The 22197-nt window shown below is 41.1% G+C and overlaps 1 protein-coding gene across 1 annotated transcript; it reads right to left on the minus strand.

Annotated features, from left to right (window-relative positions):
• Positions 1 to 3228: 3228 nt before the first annotated feature.
• On the minus strand, positions 3229 to 12324 carry PELI1 (pellino E3 ubiquitin protein ligase 1). The gene is made up of 6 exons (XM_009282605.2): positions 12180 to 12324; positions 10933 to 11062; positions 9238 to 9339; positions 6912 to 7109; positions 6611 to 6799; positions 3229 to 5725 (listed from the first exon to the last, which is right to left on the minus strand). Exons 1-6 carry the CDS (start codon positions 12248 to 12250, stop codon positions 5159 to 5161), a joined length of 1257 nt encoding a protein of 418 aa, XP_009280880.1. The 5' UTR covers positions 12251 to 12324; the 3' UTR covers positions 3229 to 5158.
• Positions 12325 to 22197: the final 9873 nt, after the last annotated feature.

Raw genomic sequence — 22197 nt, forward strand, 5'->3', positions numbered from 1 at the left:
GGGCAGGGAGCTCCTGACTGCCAGAGCTGGCACTTGGCCTCCGGTTACTCTTCCCCCGAGCTCAGCCTCAGGGGATGCAGCCCCAGCAGATGCCTAACCTGATCCCACACAAGCTAGTGCTGGGCAAGGGGAATGGGGCCAGCTTCTGCAGTCACCTGCTTCCTGCAGCTGCGGAAAGGACTGTATCTGCCAGGGCTGAAGGGAGGAGAAGGGTGGGCAGCAGCTCACAGGGGGACCAAGGCAGGAACGTAAAGATTTAGGCACTGGGGCTTAGGGCTGACGCTGTTCCCTAATGCTGCACTGATGCACAGTCTCAGGCACATCTGAAGCCACCGGTCCCTGCTGCTGGCTTTGCAGTCCCCCAAGGCTGTGTTTGGGATGGCTGCTCTCAGAGGGGCAGCTTAGGCTTGAGGGAATAAAAGCACTTTTTTTCTGCTCTTTGAATCTGGCACCCTTTTGCTTTCAGGAGGGAGACAGGACCAGACTGACAACCAGTAGCACCCAGCACAGCTGAAGCAGCCAGCGGTTTCTTGTGCAATAGCACACACTGGTGTTTCCCCAGCTCGGCTTCTGTCACCAGATATGTTACCATGGGATACTGCATCCGAACATCATAGTTTGACACACCACTGTTCTCTGCAAGACGACAGGGTCCTGAGCTCTTGCTGCTGCCCTGGAAGCAGCACCTGGGAAGGGGCAGGCTTGCTGCTGCCCATGCCGAGGCCATGCTTGCCAAAGAGCCCCTGACACAAGTCACAGGAACCATCACAGCTCCCACAGAGATGCCTTCCCAGATCTTTTTCACAGGATGCACAACAGCATGTGTACAAGTGATCTCCTATAGCCGTGAAAGAGCCTTAGAAGCTGCATTTCCAGGATGATCACAGCCCTTATGTTAAAGCCGAGTGCTACAATTAAAAATAGATCAGCTTTGCCAGTGTTTTTACAGAAAAGGAAGAAGGGATTGCACAAGCCAAGACTAAGACCAGGAAATCTGGTCTAATTCAACAACAACCAGGCCTAATCCAGGCTGAAAGACAGCGTGCAGGTAGGTAGCTGTAGTCATCACAATAGATTTATATTGCAAAACTGGAAATGTATTTTTAGAATCAGGCCTGGAAAGTGTCTCTTCAGAAAGAGATCAAGCATGCCACAGCAGGGTCATTATGGGATTTGCAGAGCACCTTCAAATACAGGAGGACTGCTAGGGTGACTTCATCATGTCATTAAACCTTTCAGGATGCTAGCCTCATTCTTGCAGGTGTAACAAGCCTAGCACAGATGGGATTAGAAAACCTCATCCCCAGCCTGCACCACACATCTCAGAGCCACACCACGCACTCATGGTATTGCTTGAACCCAGTGGCTGAGTCAGCAAAGGGAACAGAGCACTCCGTCAGTGCTGGGCTACCCACCGCCTTCCCAGGGAAAGCCCCCAGCAACCTCCCCATCCACATGCTCCTGCCCTGCTGCGAGTCAGCACGCCAAGAGCTGCCTCACTTCTGCTTTGCGGGGGGGTGGTGGGGAAGGGCTTCATTAGCCCCCTCCTGTGCCAAGCTGCTGCCTTTTACCCATGTTAAATCCATGCGATTTCCTACAGCTGAAAAGCAAATTAGCTCATTAAATCACCTGCATTACACATCACACACAAGAACTGCACAGACCAGAACAGCCATGCACAAACCAACTGCAGAAAGCTACTTGCTGATTTCCAGTTGCATTTCTGCAGATCTTCACAAAACTTGAAGGCTAGAGAAGGGCCTACACTTACTTCATTTTCCACGTGCATTCCCTCATCAGTTCCACATACCTGCAATGATCTCCCAGGGAACAGTCCTGTCCCATCTGCTGCTTGCATCATGGATCCCTCTTTCCATTCAAACAAACTCTGAAAGCAGGTTAAAGCCACAGATCTCCTTCGGGGCTGGTTTTCACAGGTACAAGGGGCTGATTTAGGCTGCACACAAGTGGAGCTGTAATCATCTCAAAGCCAGCACAGTGCAACCTCTTGCACTTCTCCCAGCTCCCAGATTTGTTCAGAAGCAAAGGCCTTACAGTTCAGAGTGCTTCAGTCAGCTGGTTGAGTCAAAGGGATCATTTTACTTTTAATCTGACATTCATTTTACAGTTTACAGAGCACAAGACCTTCTGTTTAAATTGTTCATTAAAGAACAGAAGCCCAGGGGGAAACTCAGAGAGGGAACTGCCATCAAAGCTACTGCTTTTCGTTAGCTTGCATGTTGTATGGAAATTGTTCCTCAAACTACTCAACCGCTGCTATCCTGCTTTTGACAGTGGAATTTCTGTGTCTCAGGCATTTGAATGCCCATGTTCTGCCCATTTAAAAAATGGGATTAACAAGCCCGGTTTGGGTCAAGAAAAGTACACAATGGGCAGAGAGCATGGAGCAGACTCTGAAGGGTTATCTTAGCATAACACTACCCAGAGAAACAGCCGGTTCTGCTAAGACCACACCTTCTGTGGTGTTTCTTTTTTTTTTTTTTTGGGGGGGGGGGGGGAGCGGGCAGGCAGGGGTAGAGAAGTATAAACAAAGCATAAAGTATTATCTTAATGGGGAGAAGCTTAACATCAGTTATGCATTGGGCATGAATCTCTCTTCTTCCCCTCTACAGTCAGATGTGCGTGTACCTAACTGCACCACTGGCTCCACATCAGCATCCAGCTGTGCCTCCAACACGGGGTGAGTACACTGCTTTCCATGTGTCTGCTACCACCCAATTCTCAAACTGTTTTCACAATTCGTCTTTGTATTACTCCTACTGCTTTGTAGCTTTCATCATGTCCTTTTCTGATTTTTCATATCCCTGTAATCAACAAGATCAGGACCAGAGAAGTGTCGATCCAATTTTGTGGAAGATGAAATCAAGAGCTCTTGACATTTTACAAGAGCCCAGCCACTTGGTTAAAGTTTTTGCTTACATTTCATTATTTCTAACTTACTCAGGGAAGAGATCATTTAACTATGTCTTTTGAACAAGAATCTCGCCTTTGTTAATGTAGGGTTAAATATAAAACACATTGAAAGGTCACATGTGAAAGGAGCCCTTCAAATCCACGACCGGGATAATGTGCAAACCCTCTACAGTTGCTTCTTTTTAGTCATCTTAATCCACATGTGCAGAACAGACACCTTACGTGACAGCAGAAGGGCCATCTCCAGCCACCTTTCCCATCTCTTGGAAACAAAGCAGACAATCCCAAGATTTCTATTTTTGAAAAGTGTTTACTCACGTAGTTTGAATAAATTAATTTGCAAATAAAAATTAAACTACAGTATACTATAGTTTGAATAAAATGATTAGAACAACTACAATACAGGGATTTCTTGCTGCATAAGTTTCATTACTTAATGCATATAATCTGGAAAATGTCAAAATCAGTTATATTTCTATGGAAAGGGAGTAACAGCAGTTACTTGTACATGACAGCTAACTGAACTTATAATACAGGTTTCCTGACACATGCATTTCCTGAGTGAACCAAACAATATATATAATTTCTTTTTAAAAATGGAGAAACAATTGACAAAGTAAATAATTCATGACATCTAAGCAACACAGGTCTCTTTTTAAACCAAGAAAGTTTTAGAACAGCTTCAAAAGGAAAAATTAAAGCTATGCTATAAAGTACAGAAATTTGCTACCGTCAATTATACAGTACATATTTTTTAAAAAAAGTATGAAGCTGGCCAAAAAAGCTCAACTCAATCCTAAAAAGGTCAGGTTGTGTATTTGCCATGAAGCACAGTGGATTAGTGGCAAAGCTGGATGTAGTGCACTGGCCTTTTCTGGTGGATACAGAGGGAAAGGAAGGGTAGGAAAGGGAGAGCAGAGAGAGACTACTAACTAGAGCCCACCTCAGCGCGAGCAGACCTTACACAAGCATCCCACACCGAGGTCTGCAAGTCCCGTCCAGTCTCAGCTCAAGCTCTCCCCTAACAGATTGCCAATTGTGTCAAGTTGCACAAGGACACCAGGCCGCAGGCACGCATCCCTTGGGTACCAGGCTTCAGCTGTGTTCCGCGTGTGGCCTAGATGAGTATTTGCACCCAGCTCCTCGCAGCAGGGTAAAGGCAAGCCTGTGAAGACCGTGGCTCCCGCGTGCCCAAGTGTGCCAGTTTGCAATGGGCCAGCAGAAAGGCAGAACATCTGACTGACAAGCCTGTCACAAGGTGTGGCCTTGGCCAATTCACAAATTGCTCCCTGCTCCCCACACATGTGCACAGGCACATTTGCCTCTCCCCTCACCCCGCGCCCCGAACAGCAAGGAACAAAATGAGCCTCGTCCTTCAGGTTTGTTAATGTTTAACATTGGAAAAAACCCTCACAAATGTCACTAATGCTAAATAAAGAGATGTGTTAGCATGAAGGGAGAAAAAAATCCTTAATCTAGACTAAGTTGCATATTCAAAGAGTCTGGTAAATATTCTCCTCATAACCAGATCTTAAGTACAGTCCTACCAAAAAGACATTTTAAGAAGTCCTTCTTAGCTACCTTTCAACATGGTTAAGCACACCTTTATGCCATCATAATTTGCATTAGCTTTGTTTAAAAAGCATTTTAACTATTCTAAGAACTCAGTATTTTAGATTAAAAAAGATTTTTCTACCATTTCCATCTCACATCCTTCTCCATCCAGAACTACTCTACACATCCAATTGCTGGATGAACACACTATGACCATGCTACTCTCTAAACATTCTACGTATTTTCAATAATAAAGATAAATAGAAAAGAGTTAATATACACGTTATATTTTACAATGTTTGCATCCAAGCTGTAAACTAATGTTCTTTGAACTATTTACCCTCCATATACAAAAAGAATGAAACAACTTTCAAACACTGTGGGCATGTGATTCAAAACCATTAAATGGAAGGCATCAAAGTTCATTCTACAACACTTCACCTCTTCAGAAGTAGTTATTAGCTAAAAAAAAGCAGTTCTCCCCCTTCTCCCCCCATTTCTTCCATTTCCAGACTTTTCTCAATAGAGAGGGATTTAGCTGTTGTAACAAAAACCCAAAAATTCTTCATCTTAATGCAAACCAGCAAAGCCCAGAGAATACGAAAAACAGTTGGTTTAAAAATCAGAATCGCTTAGCTTATCAGTTTACTGCAGTCCTCAGTAACACGTGTTAGTCAAGAGGTCCTTGGAAAATGAGTCTGATGTAACCTTGCTCACCAGCCAGCTGATGTGCACAGAACGGACAGGCTGCGTGAAAAGTGTGAGTACCATGAGGAAGAGGAATTTGGGACCAATATGCAGTTGTCTTTTCTGAGCACACGTGTCCACATGGGCTGAACGCATGAGTTGGAGGTCCTGCATCCACATAAAATCCTGCTTCACATCCAAGCCACAGAGGCACATAGGGGCCGACGGAGCGGCACATGGGACACTCGCGATCCTTGCCGTCTCTCTCCTCTTTGTTTCCCCAATTGTGATAGCCGTGGACGTGGCCACAGTTCAGATACACCCACGGCTGCTTTTCGTCTACAACATCTTTTCTCTTCATGCTGGGAAACGCCAAGGTGTTAAACCCCACGGGACACTGGGGCCTTGCCGCATTTATTTCCTGTCTTAGTGCCTCCAGGTGCTTGACAGTAGGAGTGCGTGAAAGCCCTTCCGCAGTGCGCCACAGCAGTGTTGCTCCACACAGGTCAATTAGAGAGCCATCTTGGAGTTGGTTCGTTTCGTTCTCAACCTTGTGATGGACAAAGGGAAAGAGAGGCGTCACCTAAGGTTACCTGAAGAGTAACATAAGGCACTTTCATAATACAAATCTGCCTGGGAGATCCAGACAAAAAGTTTCAAGCAGCTCCTGACTGTCCTGTGCAAGATACCCATAGAGCCCCCAGTGTCAGCTTCTCCCTCCCCTCTTTTTTTAAAAAAAAAGAAAACAAAACTTGACAAGTCTTGTTTAGTCCTCCATCACATTTTAGACTGTTTTCTTCAAACACACCTTTACACATGGCCTTCCTCTCCTCTAGAAAAAGTCAGCTGTCAGCATTCCTAGCTAAATGCATCACTTAAATAAGTGTTCATGTAACATTTCTTTTTACTAAGAGATCCCAAGTCACACTAAAACCAATCATCTCCTTGAAATGTCGCCAATGCTTTGGAAACAAGAGGAAGAGGAAAACTCAGAATGCCAAGGTGGAAATGGATATCCAGGTATATAGGCATGTGTCAATAAAACTATAATTATTCTTTATTATTCTATAAGAAATGAAAAGTGGGAAAACCTTAAAAGCATAAACTCAAGAGGGAGAATCAGGAAAATACTCTTTAAAATGTGTGCATGACTGTGACAGTTTGCAGAAGAGCGTAGTAGACTGGCAACTCAATGTAGGAGAGCAGTCTAGATCTGCAATTAAGTACTAGTTTGCAGATAAATGTCAGTTATTCAGGTTGAGCAAGACACCTTCATGTACGAACACAGACACATAAGAAGTCAGTGTAACTAATTACAGAGGTGACATCTACACTGAATGAGGCAGATTCCAGCCTCTGTTTATGCCCAAGCTGCACCACTTAGGGCTGTACCCATTTTAAACAGGCTGCATAAAACATTGGTTACTACTCTCACCATTTTTCCCCTCTGCTGAGCTGATCTGGTTTCACGGAGGCTGAACACATTCCCACAGACAGATATCTCTCGCCACACCCCTGGCTTGGAGTCTTCTGTAAATCCATTACGGGGATGCATAACAAGAACACCATTTGTGGTTAGCCCATCCATTTGCCCATCTGATGTCTTCCACTTCGCAGCTTTCTCCTAAGAGAAATCACATCAATGAAAACTTTTAATTTGGCTGAAGTGGAGCTATGAATTAGTTTAAAAATAAGCCTGCATTGAACTCGGAGGAAAAAAGAAAGAGTTCCCTTACCCCAAGAAAGATGTTTTTTGAGGAGTCAAATCCTGCAGCATATATTCTTGCTGTAAAAGGAGGGTTACGTTCACATATGATTCTGCAGGCAAACCTTGATATAGTGCTCTGCACAGACTGTGTATCTGAATTACTCTGACTTCCAGGAACTGTGTCTGTCACAACAAAGTCTATAGGACTCTCCGTTGACCGACCAATCTGGAAAAGGATTTAAAAAAAAAAACAAACAACTGTGTAGAAGTTTGGCTTTGGGTCTAGGAATATTCAAACTCAAAGCATTTAAAAAAATCATGACATTCCAGTTTGAAGCATTCCCCTCCACCAATCTAAATTTAGGTTTCTAAAGCCTAATCTGAATTGATGAGTTATGCCACCTCCGTGTGATCAAAGTTATTCTGAAATCTGAATATAGCCAAGTGAAGGAAGGGGAAATAAAATGATGTAATTAAGTCAATTCTGAGATGACTTCCCATTGAAGGCCTTCTCATCAGAAAGGTTACATTCAGGTCAGCCGGACCAGCCGCAGCAGTGCCAAAACAGCTAGGAAACTGCAGTTAGATGGAAGAAAAGTGGTATTCAGTCACTTTGCATGCCCAGAATATTCTGAACAATGCCAGGCTAGGTGGAGGTGTAGATATAGGAAAATTAGATTATGTGAGCTGACTCTCCAGCTCCAGTGGGGCACTGAGAAGCAGCAAATCTGTCAGGAAAGACCAGGTACAAGATGTTTGTGATGGGGAGGGGTTACATTAATATGCACGGAACACAACAGGAATACAACATCTGACTACAACCAGATTTTTCTAGTAGCTGCACCTTCTTTTCTGGTTGCATGGAAGAATGAGTTTTGCAGTCCCACACAACTCTACTGGGTTTGATAGAATTGCATGGGTTTCACTGCTTTTCCAAGTCAACTCATCTTGTCCTTTTCCTCCTAAAGCATAAAGAGAAGTTATATCCCTCTCCCAAACATCCACGTAACCAGGTTGAAAGCCCACTTACACACTACCATCTTTCACTCACTTTCAGAGCTCTCAACAGCTTCTTATAAAATAGCTGGTTGTATTAAGACTGATTAACTGCTGGGCAGGAGACCCAACAGCCTGAGGTGCTTTTGGTGAAGGCTGGAGAGCTTTCATGAGACTGAAAGTGCTTTGTCAGAATGTATTTTTCTATTGCTTCTTAAGCAGGATAACCCATCAGTACACATGGATTGCCGCTGGCAATTTTAGAGCAGCATACATGCCACAGCATGCCTGAAGAGAGAACACTTACACAAACAATAGCTTATGCTGCAGTTAGTTCGTTACAGCCCTTTTGCTCTGTTGTAGGTATTTGCAGTTGCATAGCAGCTTCCTCCACCACTTACCAACACCTCCCACCTCCTTAGATCCTGCAGTGGCGTCACAGCTAAATGCTGTGACAGCAAAACTCCTTGCCATAAATTAGCGACAACAAAAAAAAAAATCAACGCAAGATCAGTCCAGGAATCAGAAGGAACAAAGCACACAAAAAAACCCCAAAACAAAACCCTTCCTTTTGAGAAAAACAGGAAACAATTCCTTGCCATAATTAGCGACAACAAAAAAAAAAATCAACGCAAGATCAGTCCAGGAATCAGAAGGAACAAAGCACACAAAAAAACCCCAAAACAAAACCCTTCCTTTTGAGAAAAACAGGAAACAATTCTAAGATATGAGCGCACACCACAGCTGCAAATATGTTTGTGGTTCCTTCTCATACATACAGGAACTGCAGCAAAGTTGCTCTGAACTGCCAGCACATCAGAACTGGGCCTCCTCTCGCCACATTTCCCAGCGCTTTAGACTTGTTTCTGGGTTTGCTTAAAGGAGTTAGGGGTATTTTTCATATTAGTTGTGTCAAAAGCTTTTCTGTAGTTTCCCATTGTATTTCTTCTACCCCGTCTCCAACTGGCTGATCCCAAATCTCTTTGTAAATGCTAGAAGCAAAGTTCCAAGTGCTTAAAGAGAACTGTGCACTTTATTCTTCATTTTGGAAGGAGGGACTAGGAGACAGGTTACGTGACTTGCAGACTGGCAATCAAAGGCAAAACCATAATCCTGTGCATTAGTCACAAAAAAACAACTTTCACCTCTGACCAAGCCCAAGAGAGATGCACAGATATATAGCCTTGTTCACGTGATGGGCCTTGGGAATGAACAGAATTAAACGTCTCTGAATAGTAAAGTGCAGAAAGTGACACACGCAAACTTTTGGGTCTGAGGGAAAAAGCCTGTTGAGAGGATGTCTTGCAGAAACTACCAAAAGTGAGAATACATTTATATATCATATTTACTTCACATACCTGGAACATATCTGTGTTGCTGTCATGTGTATATTCAACTACTACGGTCTGGGCCCGAGACAAAGTGTAAGATATGCTGTGTTGGTCCTTATTACTTATTGCCTATGGAAAAAATGCCAAATATTATTGAACCAGTGAACAATAACTCTACTGAATACAGCAGCAAAGCAGACAAAATATATAACCAGGCTCTTGTTCTGCTTAATTAATGCATTAAGGCAGACGGTTGTTAGTGATACACCTGTAGTTAAACTTCACAAAAACCAGTCCTGGACATTAAAAAAAGCTGCAGGATTGATTCAGCAACAGACCAAACTGGTCTCTTCACCGCACGCTGCAACAAAATACACGTAACCAAGACATATTATTAGTCATGCTTCGTGTTAAAGCAATGCTGGCCTTAACACAAAAGTACAAAACAACTGAGTGCAAAGGCTAAAACTGAACCTAACACCTTCATGGCCTTCTCAGCCTGAACTTCTCCAACAGCAAAGTGAGGACAAAAACTTAGGGACTTCATTCTAAAAACGGCATCCAAGTTCATACTAAAATCAGTGATGATTAATAAGATACATAGGCAAAAAACATAACAAGTAGTGGTGGTAAACAGGGTAAAATGGAGAAACTCAGCACAGGTTGCAGAAGTTGTAGCAAAGTAATCTGAGTTTCACTTTGTTAGTCTAGATTTTCATTCTGCAACTAAGGAACTGAACAAACACTCTTCTAAAAGTGCTGCTAAATAGCACTTACTTGAAGACCATAAAGACTGAGCAAAAATAAGTGTTCTTTTCACAGATGTCCTATAGATGTAATTCTATTACAAGAACTTTGGTTAGCAAAATCAAAAAACTTTTGATTTCAGAATACTTTATGCCATTCCATAATTTAGGAATCAATATTCTTACGTGTCAAGGTATTTAGGGAGTCAAACACTTAACACTACTGTATTTAAGGGCCTGATCTCAACACAGGAGATCTCTAAACGACCACTAAGCATTCTCAAATTCCCTTGGTTTTAGTAGAAATGCTCCATTTGTTATTGAACATAATTGCACATACACTTGAATCGCCACAATACAGAAGTATTTCATGGTAATACCTTAGCTATAATATATTAGTTCCGACATGAAATACAATTCAACTTCAGGACCTAAGCCCTTCCTTTACTGCTTCTTAATGGGAACTCTGAACTTGATTACAAGGAGTATAAAACATGCCCTGCAAAACCCACCTGTCCTCATCCCTGAGGAACTCCTACCCATTGGACAGAATAGCAAGTGCACAGAGAGCTTTGGCAAAGGACCATTTCAAAGTCAGCTTCACGTGAAGCGGTTAGCCCTAAAGCATGAACGAGTGCGAAAACAGGAAGGCTAGAACAGATGTCTGTAGTGAGTTTGGAAGGAAAACAAAATAGAAAGTGTTTTACATGACTAGCCTGTGCCCTGAACATTCATGTTTCAAAAATAAACATTTTTCTTTCTGGACACAGCAAGGACTGGGCATCAGATTTGTTTTGCTGAACAGTTTCTTGCTAACCCTGACAGGTACCAAAAAAACTTGGATAAACATGAACCATTCTTTTTGCAGCGAGAACTTCATGCTTTTTACATCATTTCATCTCAGCATAACAGCCCTGACTTCACTGAACTCTTTAGACAGCACCAGGAGAAATCAGACTTAGCTAGTCAAGCTTACCTTTGCTGCTTGAGGGGTACAGGCAATATGCACAGTGCTAGGTTTCACCCCATTTGCCTTGGGCCTTTTAAATAAAGCAAACCTACTTTTTCTTCTTCCTCTATCTCCATTTGGGAGAGACCCATTGTACCTACCAAAAAAGACAGAAAAAGAACAAAGTCCATCTTCCTGCATTACTTAGCTTCTCACAAGATACGGACCCACAAGAACTTTCATACTAAGCACAAAGTCGTCTTAAGTAGTACGGTATTGAAAAAATTACAGATTTCCAATTAATCACATCTATTTAAATCTAAGAATTGATAGACACAATATTGAAACATGCCCATGGAATTACAGCATATGCACACAAAGCTTGTAGAGCAAGGAACGCTACCCAGATTAATCTCAAAGCTACTATTGACAAGCAAAATAGACTCTGGTCCCAAACATGAAAACAAGTAAGGTTATATGCTTATCTGTAGCTTTAACTCTACATGGTGTGTTCACACTGTAAATGAAAGAATCTAAACGCTCACCAAGCCTGGTGGAGAGGTAATATTTTAGAGAATTTTGGTTGGAAAAAACCCCGTGTAAGAAACAGACATACTGTCCTCAGAGACTCTGATTTAATCCACCAGAAAACCCTCTGACCCTCACTTTGAACATGTCAACATAAACAGGCCAGCCAGCAAACCTGCTTTATTAAAATCTTCTGTTTGCACTTGGATAATAGAGAGTCAGCTACCACGTTCTTATAAAACTCCTTTCGTTTTACTTCTAGTCTTAGGGAACCTCTCCTTCCACATTATCACATTAGTCATCTGTCTAGGTACAACCTGGAACCAACTGGGAAACCCTTCACAAATTCACTGCCTTTGTCATGAAACACTGGGAAGAACACAAGAGCCAAAAATAAACTTATGACTACTCAACTGTTCAGAGCCCTACCCTCCATGCTTATGTTGTCACAAAAAAGCATGCGTGCTGCAGTGCAATTTTCCAATACATCACATTACGTATAACACCTGGTTGCCACTGAAAAAGCTAACCCTCCCTCCACTCCCTCCCTTACATGAGATCAGCTACCAAAGAAAAGCTGATCAACTCACCATTTAGTTGCATGCTCACTAGATACGCTGCAAAAGAGGGAGTTCAAGCGAGAGGTGGTGGGACCATCTCTCACAGTAACCTGCATTTTATCTGCTTTAAGTGCACCCTGAAATTCTACCTCCATTCTCACTTCCAACCAAGACACATACACTTACCCTAATACAATCAATTCACCATATTTTACTGGTGCTTTTGATGGATGATTTTCTTGATCAGGAGAAAACATGAGCTTAGCTAATGACTTCTTCTCAAATTTCAGGTCTCTGATCAAGAGTTGTGGCACACTTTTTTCATTATTTCCTGTAAAAACAAAGATAAAATTAAATGTAAAAACCCCCCAACCTCAAAGCCATCAATTAACAAACCTGCACACCTATCTGATACAGTAGGTACAATATTTTGTGTTTTCCATATTTTGGTTTTGCCTGAAATAATTTTTAAAATATACATATAAAACCACATCAATGAAGGTTGAATTGCCTGGAAGAACTACCAGATCACAAAAAACTACAAGTGCATTTAAAAATTTCCAGTATGGCCTTGATAAAACATCCACAGTTTTCCTTCATGCTAGTTTTCAGTATAAATAGTATATAGCTTCATTTAGTATGTTTGGTTCAACTATCAAGAAGTAGAGCCAGATAGAGATTAAATTTAAAGGGGGGAAAAAAAAAACCAACAAAGCAAGACCAGTCCATTAGCTAAAGAGGTAGAAGTATTCACAGAAAGTATCTGATTTGGAGCTTTCCAAGAAACTTCTGGATTTGCAGATGGAAGGAAGTTGTATGACAACAAGTCTACCGTACAAGTTTGGGATGTGCATTGTGATCTCTCATGCTTAACCAGAGACAGAAGTGATACAAACAGCTGTTTGAAGGAGATTTCCTGAGGGAATTCCACATAATTTTTAATGAGAACAGTCTCTTGAAGTGCAATTTTTCATCATACTTCAGCTTTGAGGAACAGTTCACTAGTATTTTTTACAGCTTCTCATTAGTAACATTTCCAGACAACTCTGACCTACCCAACCCATCCCTGACCTTCCTATAGAGAAAGCCTACCCAACAGAGCACTTGCTCGATAAAGAATAAAGCTGATGCTAGCCTGTTTGAGGCTTTCTTTAACAGAAACAAGAACACTCCTTTGGTTCTTCCAAGTAAGTTTTCATATCAACTCAAAAAGCTATTAAGTTTTTTTTTAGTACTGATAGTTAACATTCTGCTTTCTGTTCAAATATAGATTTTGGCCCATATAACATTTCTTGTATCCTGTCATCAACTTTTAATCACGACTACAATGTTGCATCACCATTTTCTTCTATTTCAACTAGACTGTAGATATTAGAAGAAAAGATACCATCATGCAGATTTTATCTACCTTATCTTCTGTCCTAACAACACAGAAAAGGATGTGGCAGTGCTTGACACCCTGCTCACATTCATTCAGAAGCTGATGCAAAGATCCCTCTACTGACCTGATCTCTACCCTGTCTTGGTCGTCTTTGCTCCTTCACAGAGAAGCTTGGGTTCAACATCTCTTCTCAGTCTACCAATTTCTTATTCAGCACGGATATATTGATCCCCACCTGCAATCAGCTCACAGTGCCATCCAAAAATTCAGTATGCTCCTTCATTGCCTTCTTTCATGCTATCCCACGTATTTGGGAGGGCTTCACACAAATACATGCAAGACATCTTGCTGTCCTCCAAACTTTTGCTGTGATGCCTGCAGAATACAACCAGGAGGCTAACCTGAAGCCTTTCTTTTTTCCTTTCATTTCTCATTGTTTTCCAAATCTCTTCTCTTTTGCTCTCAAGTCTGGGTACTGTGGATTTCATAGTGCTTGGAATAAGTTAACTGAAGACTGTCTTTGTGGTTAGCACACGTGTAACATGATCACAACGGTACCCTGACCCACTGCTAGATGTGTGAGGGCACTGTAATAAACCTGATCTGCACAACACTACTGTGAAGTGTCTGTGTCCTGTCTACACAACAGTTACACCAATATTATTTTTTGTTGCATAGGAAGCAGTGTACATTTTCACTAGGCAGCTAACCTGGTTCAAGCCTTATGGTATCCATCATTTAGCTGGTGCAGAAAGTGCCTTATATGGATCCAGCAGTCCTAATTTGTCACACAGGAATAGCAACAGCAGCACAGGAGAGCGCGAAGCAGTATAGTTTGTTCAGAAGCATTTCTAGATTGCTGACCCACGTGTAGCAGTAAGTTACATGGGATGGTGAGGGTACTTACTGTTGTAGGCAGGGCCCAAGGTTTTGCCTTTAAAATTCTAAAATTAAGAATTTAAAGCAAACTTATCATATAAAAATGTGACCTTAAACACCTATCATACCAGTAGCCACAACACATCGAAGTGGAGATTGTCCCATTTGATAAACGGAGCCGCACAACATTAACTGTGTTCACAATTTTCATGTTTGCTATGGCCATCCGGGGTCTTCCTTGCCTCCTGGCACCACAACCCCCCTCGGAGCACCACACCGCAATTCTCTGAAACCATGTGCCTTTGAAGACACCTCAGGGGTGGTTTACTGACATTAATACTAAACTATCTAGCTCTTAGTGTTTAACAGCACTTGGTTCTCTAGCCACATCTCCTTTCTGAAGTATTTCTACTTAAATGAGTATAAATCTTAAGTATTTATCTGTATATAGATATAAGGATATAAATATACTTACTATGAGGTATTACTATCAACTTCAGCATTTCTTGTTTTGCTTTATTTTAAAATCTTCTTGCATTATAGTTGCTTATATATTGACTTCTAAAAACAGCTCCTAATGTTTTAATCTCCTACCCAAAGGATTAACCTATTTTCTACTTGAATATTGATCTCCTCAGCAGTCTCTCCCCTGCACTTCAGTCTTCTCCACATACAACTAATTTCATCTTGGCCATTGCATTTCACATGCAATACTTCACATTTCTTTGCTAGAATACATAATGGTTGTCCTTTGAATTGGCATTTAACAACTCAGGAGAAATACTGCTATGAAATCTATAGCACCGCCCATTAGGAAATAGCACAGGACTAGTAAATATCATGACAGGGTAAAAAAAAAAAAAAAAAGATTTGAATAGTATCCACCCAACACTATGGTGTTTGAAAAAGAGCTAATCCATTTACTTAGAAAAGGTGGGAAGGCAACCATTAAAAATAACTAACTTTTGCCATTAGTACAAGAAAAGGTTTGGCATAACTTCTCTTCTGTTCACCCAAGTGAACAATTTCATGGAAAGCTAAGAAATACATCTCCCAGTCACAGAGTCAGCTTCTGAGTCTCATTAAAAGTAATCACACATGAACAGTTAAAGGAGACTCTATTTTAAAGAGTTACCTGAACAGGTGGCCAGTAACCTCCTCTTAGGACATAACTGAGCAGAAACTTTAAAAGGGGCCAACAGTTCCAAGTGACAGACTTCAACAATGCAAGAAGTTAACTAGAACATCTTAATACAAGGAAAAGTGTCCAACATCTAACACTCAGCTCCCCCTTATACATTTTTTGTTTCACATTTAAAGAAATCCAGCCAAGTTTACTTTGGGGCCAGCACATACGATGGAAACCCACTTCTTATTTGACGTAAGGAAGGTTCAAAAGTTAGCAATCTAGAACTACCATTAGTAAAACAGCTTGTTCCTGCATTTTCAAAGGCAAGGCTTGAATGTTTAAACTTAATTTTTGTAAATATGTCTCAGAACCTTTATGAGCTGCACACATCACTTTCACAGCTACTAACACCCAGTAACTTCAACTCAAGCACATACAAAATCCAGAGCCCCTAAAAAAAAAAAATCAGCGCAACGTACATGCTACTTCTCACCCAGAATGATCTGCCTGATGCACTGTACCCAAAAGGAAGACTCATTTCATTCCCAGAAATAACAAAGATTAATTATATTCTCCCAATGAGGTCCCGAAGACTAGTCCAAGTGAAATTTGATGTCTGCAAATAAAACTCAAGTGTTCTCCCACTGGAGAGGAGTCTAATAATAGGCCATGTGATAACATCTCCACTCCTGAAACAGAGCAGGCTTACAGATCATTTAAAGCTAGATAAAGCATTTAAGAACTTACAGGAGGGAATGCTCTTGAGTGGAGAGGAAAGATCAACTAATTTATATAATAAGCCTTCTCTTGTAGAATAACCTGTCCTATTTTTATTCCTATAAAGAGAAGAGACTTCTTAAAAGTGTTAGGAAAGGCTAATTAAATATGTTAAAAAGACAGCTTGGCTCTGTAGTGCCAGCATACAACTAAGCAACTGACTGCTTGAGCAAAACATGTGAAAGTTAGCTTCTCTGGCCACCGGTGGAGCAGGCTTCATTGAAGTAGGCTCTGAACAGCCAACTGTTCCAAAACTTCTCCAAGACCCTTCCATGCTGATAAGGAATAAGGTGTTAATTATAAGATCCCATCCCATCCTACATTCTTCCAAAATCATGGCACTGGTAGCAGCAAATTTTCACCTCAAGATCTCTGCTTCTGCTAGAGAGAAGAGACCAAAGCCTGAAAACCCCTACCTGTGCACAGTCCTGTATTATATCGTATAATAGATTTTGTGAGTAAAGCAACTTGCACACAGAGAAAACAGTTTCGGAAAGGCATTACTTGATTGGGTAAGAGATGAACACAGCTATCTGCAGTTAGCACAAAACCACAATGGGTGCCAGTTAGTGCCTTTTAGTCTCAAAAATAGGAAACCGGAATGGGAAAAACTCATGAACAAGTAATACATTTTTATTCTTAACACTGGTTCCTCTGGAGCTGGGAGAAAGCTCATGGAAGGTAACTTGCACAATACTGTCACGTGCAACTGTTTTGAGGGACTGGAAAGAGATTACATCTAAACTGAAAAAGTATTTTAAATTTGTTTTAGGAATGGAAACCCCGTTTCTTACAAGCCTTCTTGTTCAATATTCACTAGAGTCACAGAAGGCAAAGATTGCTATGGCAGAAAGCAAGCCACAGATTTCTGATTATATTCAAGTAGAAGGAAAAGCTGTATCATTGTACTCTCTCCTGTCAGATTCAAACACTAGTCTCTGAATCTGGAGGCAGACTATTCTCCAGGAAGACCCAGCAAACCATGCTTCAGAGTAGATGAAGAGTTTAAGAGTCTGCCCACCTTCACTGCACATGCCATCTTCTGTGGGGGACCTAGAGATATAATGAATTTTGGTTGTTTTTGAACTATCAGCTTTAGCTTACCAGCCATCCTCGATCATTCAGCTGCCTTTTCTGATCGTAAGACTCATACACGACTAGTCTTTGGTGGCTTCTACAGAAAGTCTTCAGATCTTGTTTGCGCTGAGGCACAGCACCTTGTGAATAAGTTCGCTATTTAGTAGACCAAGTACAGCTTTTGGAATTGCAGCAAGAATAGCAGTATCTTAATGGTTAAAATGGGGCAGGAGGAGGGGAGAACATAAATTCAATGAGCCCAAGCAGAGATTCATTAAACGCTCGGCTGTGAGCTAAAAATACTAGAATAAAAGTCTCTTTGTAATAAATTACCATCATTTTCTAAACACAGAGCCAGCATTATAGGCTGCTAGCAACTGTAGCTAGTGCCAGACTAGTCCTTTTCTAAAATGCTGCATTAAAAAAACCCACTTTCACAGTATAAAAAGAAGTCCTCTGTCAATGAGTATATTAAAATAAAGATATGCTGATTCAGATGCAAAAATTGGAATTTTTTTCCCATTTTTATAATATTATCTTCTTTATGTTCTATATCTACATATTCTAAGGTTTGGAGTTTTTTTGGCTTTTAGAAATAAAGCACAAGACAGCTTGTCTACTAATGTTTTTATTTTTATAAAATTTGCTATTCGTAGTTCTCCATTTACTATGCTTGCAATTCTCATATCCAGCTCTTCCCTCAGCAATTGTGTGTTAAATCAGGAGGTATACGGACAAAATATAATCCAGCCCTTCTCACAGGTATGCAGTGACAGGACAAGAGGCAACAAACAAGCTGCAACACAGAAAATCCTGATTAGCTATTAGGGAAAAAAAACAATCCAGAGAGGCTGTGGGATCTCCATCCTCGGAGATATTCAAACCTTAGCTGCACGTGGCCCCAAACAACCCTATCTAAGGCAGTCTAGTCCTGCTTTGAGTAGGGGAACTGGACTAGACAACCTCCCAACGTAAATTATTCTAGGAATACAATTAATTTTAGGAAGCCCAACACAATTTTATCAAGCAACTGAAATACGCACCTTAAGTGCACTTTTGATCAGTTAGACAAATTATGAGCAACTCCAGTACCAATGAGACAAAATTTTTCCTTATCCTCCTGAGATTTACATATTACTGTCTATAGCTTTATTTGGATTTAAAACCCCATATTGCTCTTCAAACAAAGAATTGTGCAGTTACCTGACAAAACACAAGTAGGACCCAAGTTTGCCAACATCCATTTACACATTTAAGCTCTTTAGCACTCCAATTTCCACAAGGCAATCTTGTGGCTGCAAGATCAGAAACCAATCTCCTCTGAATGCATGCACAGTAATCCAGTGCTGCATATTCTCTTCTATGGTTACATCTCATCCCTTCAAAGGCAAAATCTTGACTTCCAGATTTGAAGGACCAGAATATCAAAGTTAAAAGTCACTGTGAGGCACAAAGGATGTGTGCAGAATACTAGTCTCTCAAGATGAAGATATTTGCAAGCATGGAAGAAGGAAGAGGCAGTAAGTAATGGGAGAGAAGTAAAAAAAAAAAGTAATTCCCAGCAAACTGCCTTCTTGCTTCATTACGAGTCCCCATCAAGTCCAGGTTGCCAGATTTCACAATATCAATGATGTTACTGCTGATCTACACCAGTGTGAGCAACAAGGAATCAGCTCCTCGCACCACTATGTTTCTGAAAGCTGAGACAAAGATTGAGAAATCACTTTCTTCTACATGATGGTTAAATCACCACTGGAAAGTTATTCTCCTTTACCTGTTTCTCCTAGCAATCTTTTTGGAAGCTTTCATTAAAATAGTTTTTACTGAAGTGATCACGTGGGTAAAAGAGCATGCAGAAGAGTATGTTTTTATCAGCCATAGTTTTCACACTTCTCCCAGTTTCCAGTTTAAAAAACAAGCTCACATTTCCTTCACACACATACCTGGAACTAAGTTCAGCGGGTTTTATATTCCACTTTCGAGATTAGCCAGATTCTGTCTACAGCTTGCATCCTTCACTACAGATGCACAGCAAAGATCATAGAATCATTAAGGTTGGAAAAGACCTCTAAGATCATCAACCCAACACCACCATGCCCACTAAACCATGTCCCTAAGCGCCTCATCTACACGTCTTTTAAGTACTTCCAGGGATGGTGACTCAACCACTTCCCTGGGCAGCCTGTTCCAATGTTTAACCACTCCTTCAGTAAAGAAATTTTATAGTAAAGATATAGCCATACAGCTGTTATGTATTCAAATTGCATTGTCACTTTAGATCAATAGCCCTACTTTACCTTTCTAAGGAAGGATAATTAATTTTCTCCTTTCTAGAAAAGGGAGTTTTCCAGCACAAAAAAAAAAAGAATAAGCCTTGGGAGTATGGAAAATCAGTCCAGCCTTCTGCTTTTGTATGGCTTATTCTTTCCTTAGTCTATACTATTCCCTTTTCCTTTATAACCTCTGAATAAGCTTAGTCATCCACTATACATACACGAGTGTCTTACGATATGACAGCATTGAAGGTAAGACAACAAGGCCAAGCTCTGAAATGGAGGAAGCAGTCTCTCCTGCACAGGATACCAAGCATAAAACAATGCAAACAACTATCTGCTGCTGTGCCTTGAGAACATCTATAAAATCTCAATAGAGGGGTTTTTCATTCTCAAACAGAATGAAAGCATCTTTCCACCATGGACATCTGCCATTAGTAGGTTGGTCATCCTGGAAACAAGTCATGCAAGAGTCACAGCACGGAAAAAAAAAAGGCACATTGCCTGTAGACACTTTCAAAGGGGCATTAACTTCATACACAAGAGCAAACCTACTGCTTTGCACCAAGACTACAGCTAACTTTTTCCAGTCTAAGAAACAGCAGTTTTAGTTGGGTTGCCAGCCAGTGTCCTGCTTCAAGTTCTGTTTCAGTCTCAGAAGCAAGTCTGAGCTATTTTGAGCAATTTTAGGAAAGTCAGGAACAGCACTGTGAGGACAAGCATCCTTGCTCAATGAACAAGGCAAATGTTTTAGAACAAGACTTCTATTATAGGCACCTATATGAAAATCTGTACTTTATGACAGTACTCAAAAATAGCATTCCTGTTCAGAAGATGGAAAAAAACATCTAAGCACAGGGGCCTGATTTCAATCGGACCTCTGCTAACTTCAGTTCTGTTATTCTGAACTGCTGTCAATGGGATGAAAATGTGGCCAGGCGTATTAAACCTGGAAGATTTATGTAACCGCTAATGATCGACTCCAACAGATTGACAAAAATCAATTCTGAAAATACTCCCCTGGAAAAAAAAATCCAGCATTTTTTTCAGTTACAAAAAGTAACAGCTGATCCTCCCCTGAGGAAACCACGATAGCCTCCTACAGGTTATAAATGATGTAATTCAGACTGCGTGTGGGAAGCTGAAAACATTTGTCTTGTAGCACAAGGTGTCTATTTTAAAGCTGTCACTGCAATTTTATCTATAACCTTAATTAGCTGAGAAAAAGTTCTTCACCAGTTAAACTGCTACATGTACATGCAGTCTACACCCCCTTACCACTCATGTCCTCTACGTCAGCTTTCGGATATACCAGTGACAAAGCACACAACCTTGCACGAGGCAAAGCTCCTCCGCTGACCGCCCCTGCAGCACGAGGGCCAAATGCTACAGGTTGTACTTGTTCATTAGCCATAGCACTACCTATTCGTATCTTACCTATTCGAGTGCCTTGAGAAAGTAGAAGCAGGAAAACAAAAAGCTTTGTAGAATACTGGTACGATGTGGCAAAAGTACAGTTCTGATACAGAGAACTTTGCAGTCAGGATCCTTTAAAATTATCCTCTTTACTGCCTTCAGACAAATTACACAGTATTACCTTAAAAATAAGCAGTCCCAACTTTCATTGCAAGTCGGTGACAGAAGTACAACTTCCATATACAGATTAAGAGTTTATACTAAAACAGAGGCATTTTCTTTTTAAAAGGGCCGTTACGCAAATAGATGGAGCTTTTTACGCTTTGATGACTGAGCCCAGGGAGATCTACCGTCTGATACACCTGAACTAGAATACACAGCCTGTGCTTGCAGAAAACCACAATGACTTCTTGTTCTACAGATCTGAACATTACCATTTTGTTTTTTATGAGCCTCTGACTTCCTGATAAGGCAGTTTATGTACCAAAGTATTAGCCAAATAGGTGTTTGTATTACACTAAAGCCTTTTCACACAGCATACTATATCATCTTGCAAAAATAGGAGTTACGATTACATTTAAAGCCTTTTTTTGATTTAGACAACACAAATATTTAACAGCTCTATTAGAAATCCCCCTTGTTATGATTTTATTAGATAATGCTGACAGTTTCAAGGCATGTTGCTCTGCACCGTAAAAATGAGAAGCGACTGACACTTCTTAAGAACAAGAAGCATTTATTATATTATGCACTTTAAACATCTCTTCCTATTTTAGGTGGAAGGGCAGCCCCCAGACACACTGCCTGTTCTCAAGATTTCCTTTCGACTGCATCACTGAACTATCTTTCAACTTCTCACTGAAAAACACTGCAACTGAGGAGGCTTTTAGAAGAGGGACTGAAACAATACAACACTAGAAGGGAAAAGCAATGGCATGCAGAGCACTTACCGGTATCTTTTTGTCCTTTCAGTATTTCTGCACAGTAGAGAAGAGAAAAACCCACCCCTTCAATCTTGTTTAAAACCAGCCGAAATCCACCAACTCCCTTTAAACCCCCAGCAAGTGCCAGACTGAATGCCTCTGCTCTGTGTGCTTTTACTTAAGCAGTGGGTAGCACCTTCTGACTAAAGAGGGGCTGGCTCTGCCTTGCGTAAGCTAGGTAAACACCACCATACCACACACCATTGGCTGGAGTCAGAGCCTGCATCCCGCTCACCACTCCATAAATTCATCCATCTCTGACCCCAAAAAGGAAAAAAGGAAGCAGAGG

The sequence above is a fragment of the Aptenodytes forsteri genome, unplaced genomic scaffold, assembly GCF_000699145.1.
Source record: "Aptenodytes forsteri isolate BGI_AS27 unplaced genomic scaffold, ASM69914v1 Scaffold582, whole genome shotgun sequence".
Lineage (NCBI taxonomy): Eukaryota > Metazoa > Chordata > Aves > Sphenisciformes > Spheniscidae > Aptenodytes > Aptenodytes forsteri.

Bases quoted from the DNA above. Each gene is read 5' to 3' on its own strand.
- PELI1 (XM_009282605.2), bottom strand. From the start codon at position 12,250: ATGTTTTCTCCTGATCAAGAAAATCATCCATCAAAAGCACCAGTAAAA. The intron at 11,063-12,179 runs GTAAGTGTATGT...CTTTTTTGGTAG, and splicing joins GGTGAATTGATTGTATTAGG to GTACAATGGGTCTCTCCCAA. The intron at 5,726-6,610 runs GTGAGAGTAGTA...GTCCATCACAAG, and splicing joins CTCAGCAGAGGGGAAAAATG to GTTGAGAACGAAACGAACCA.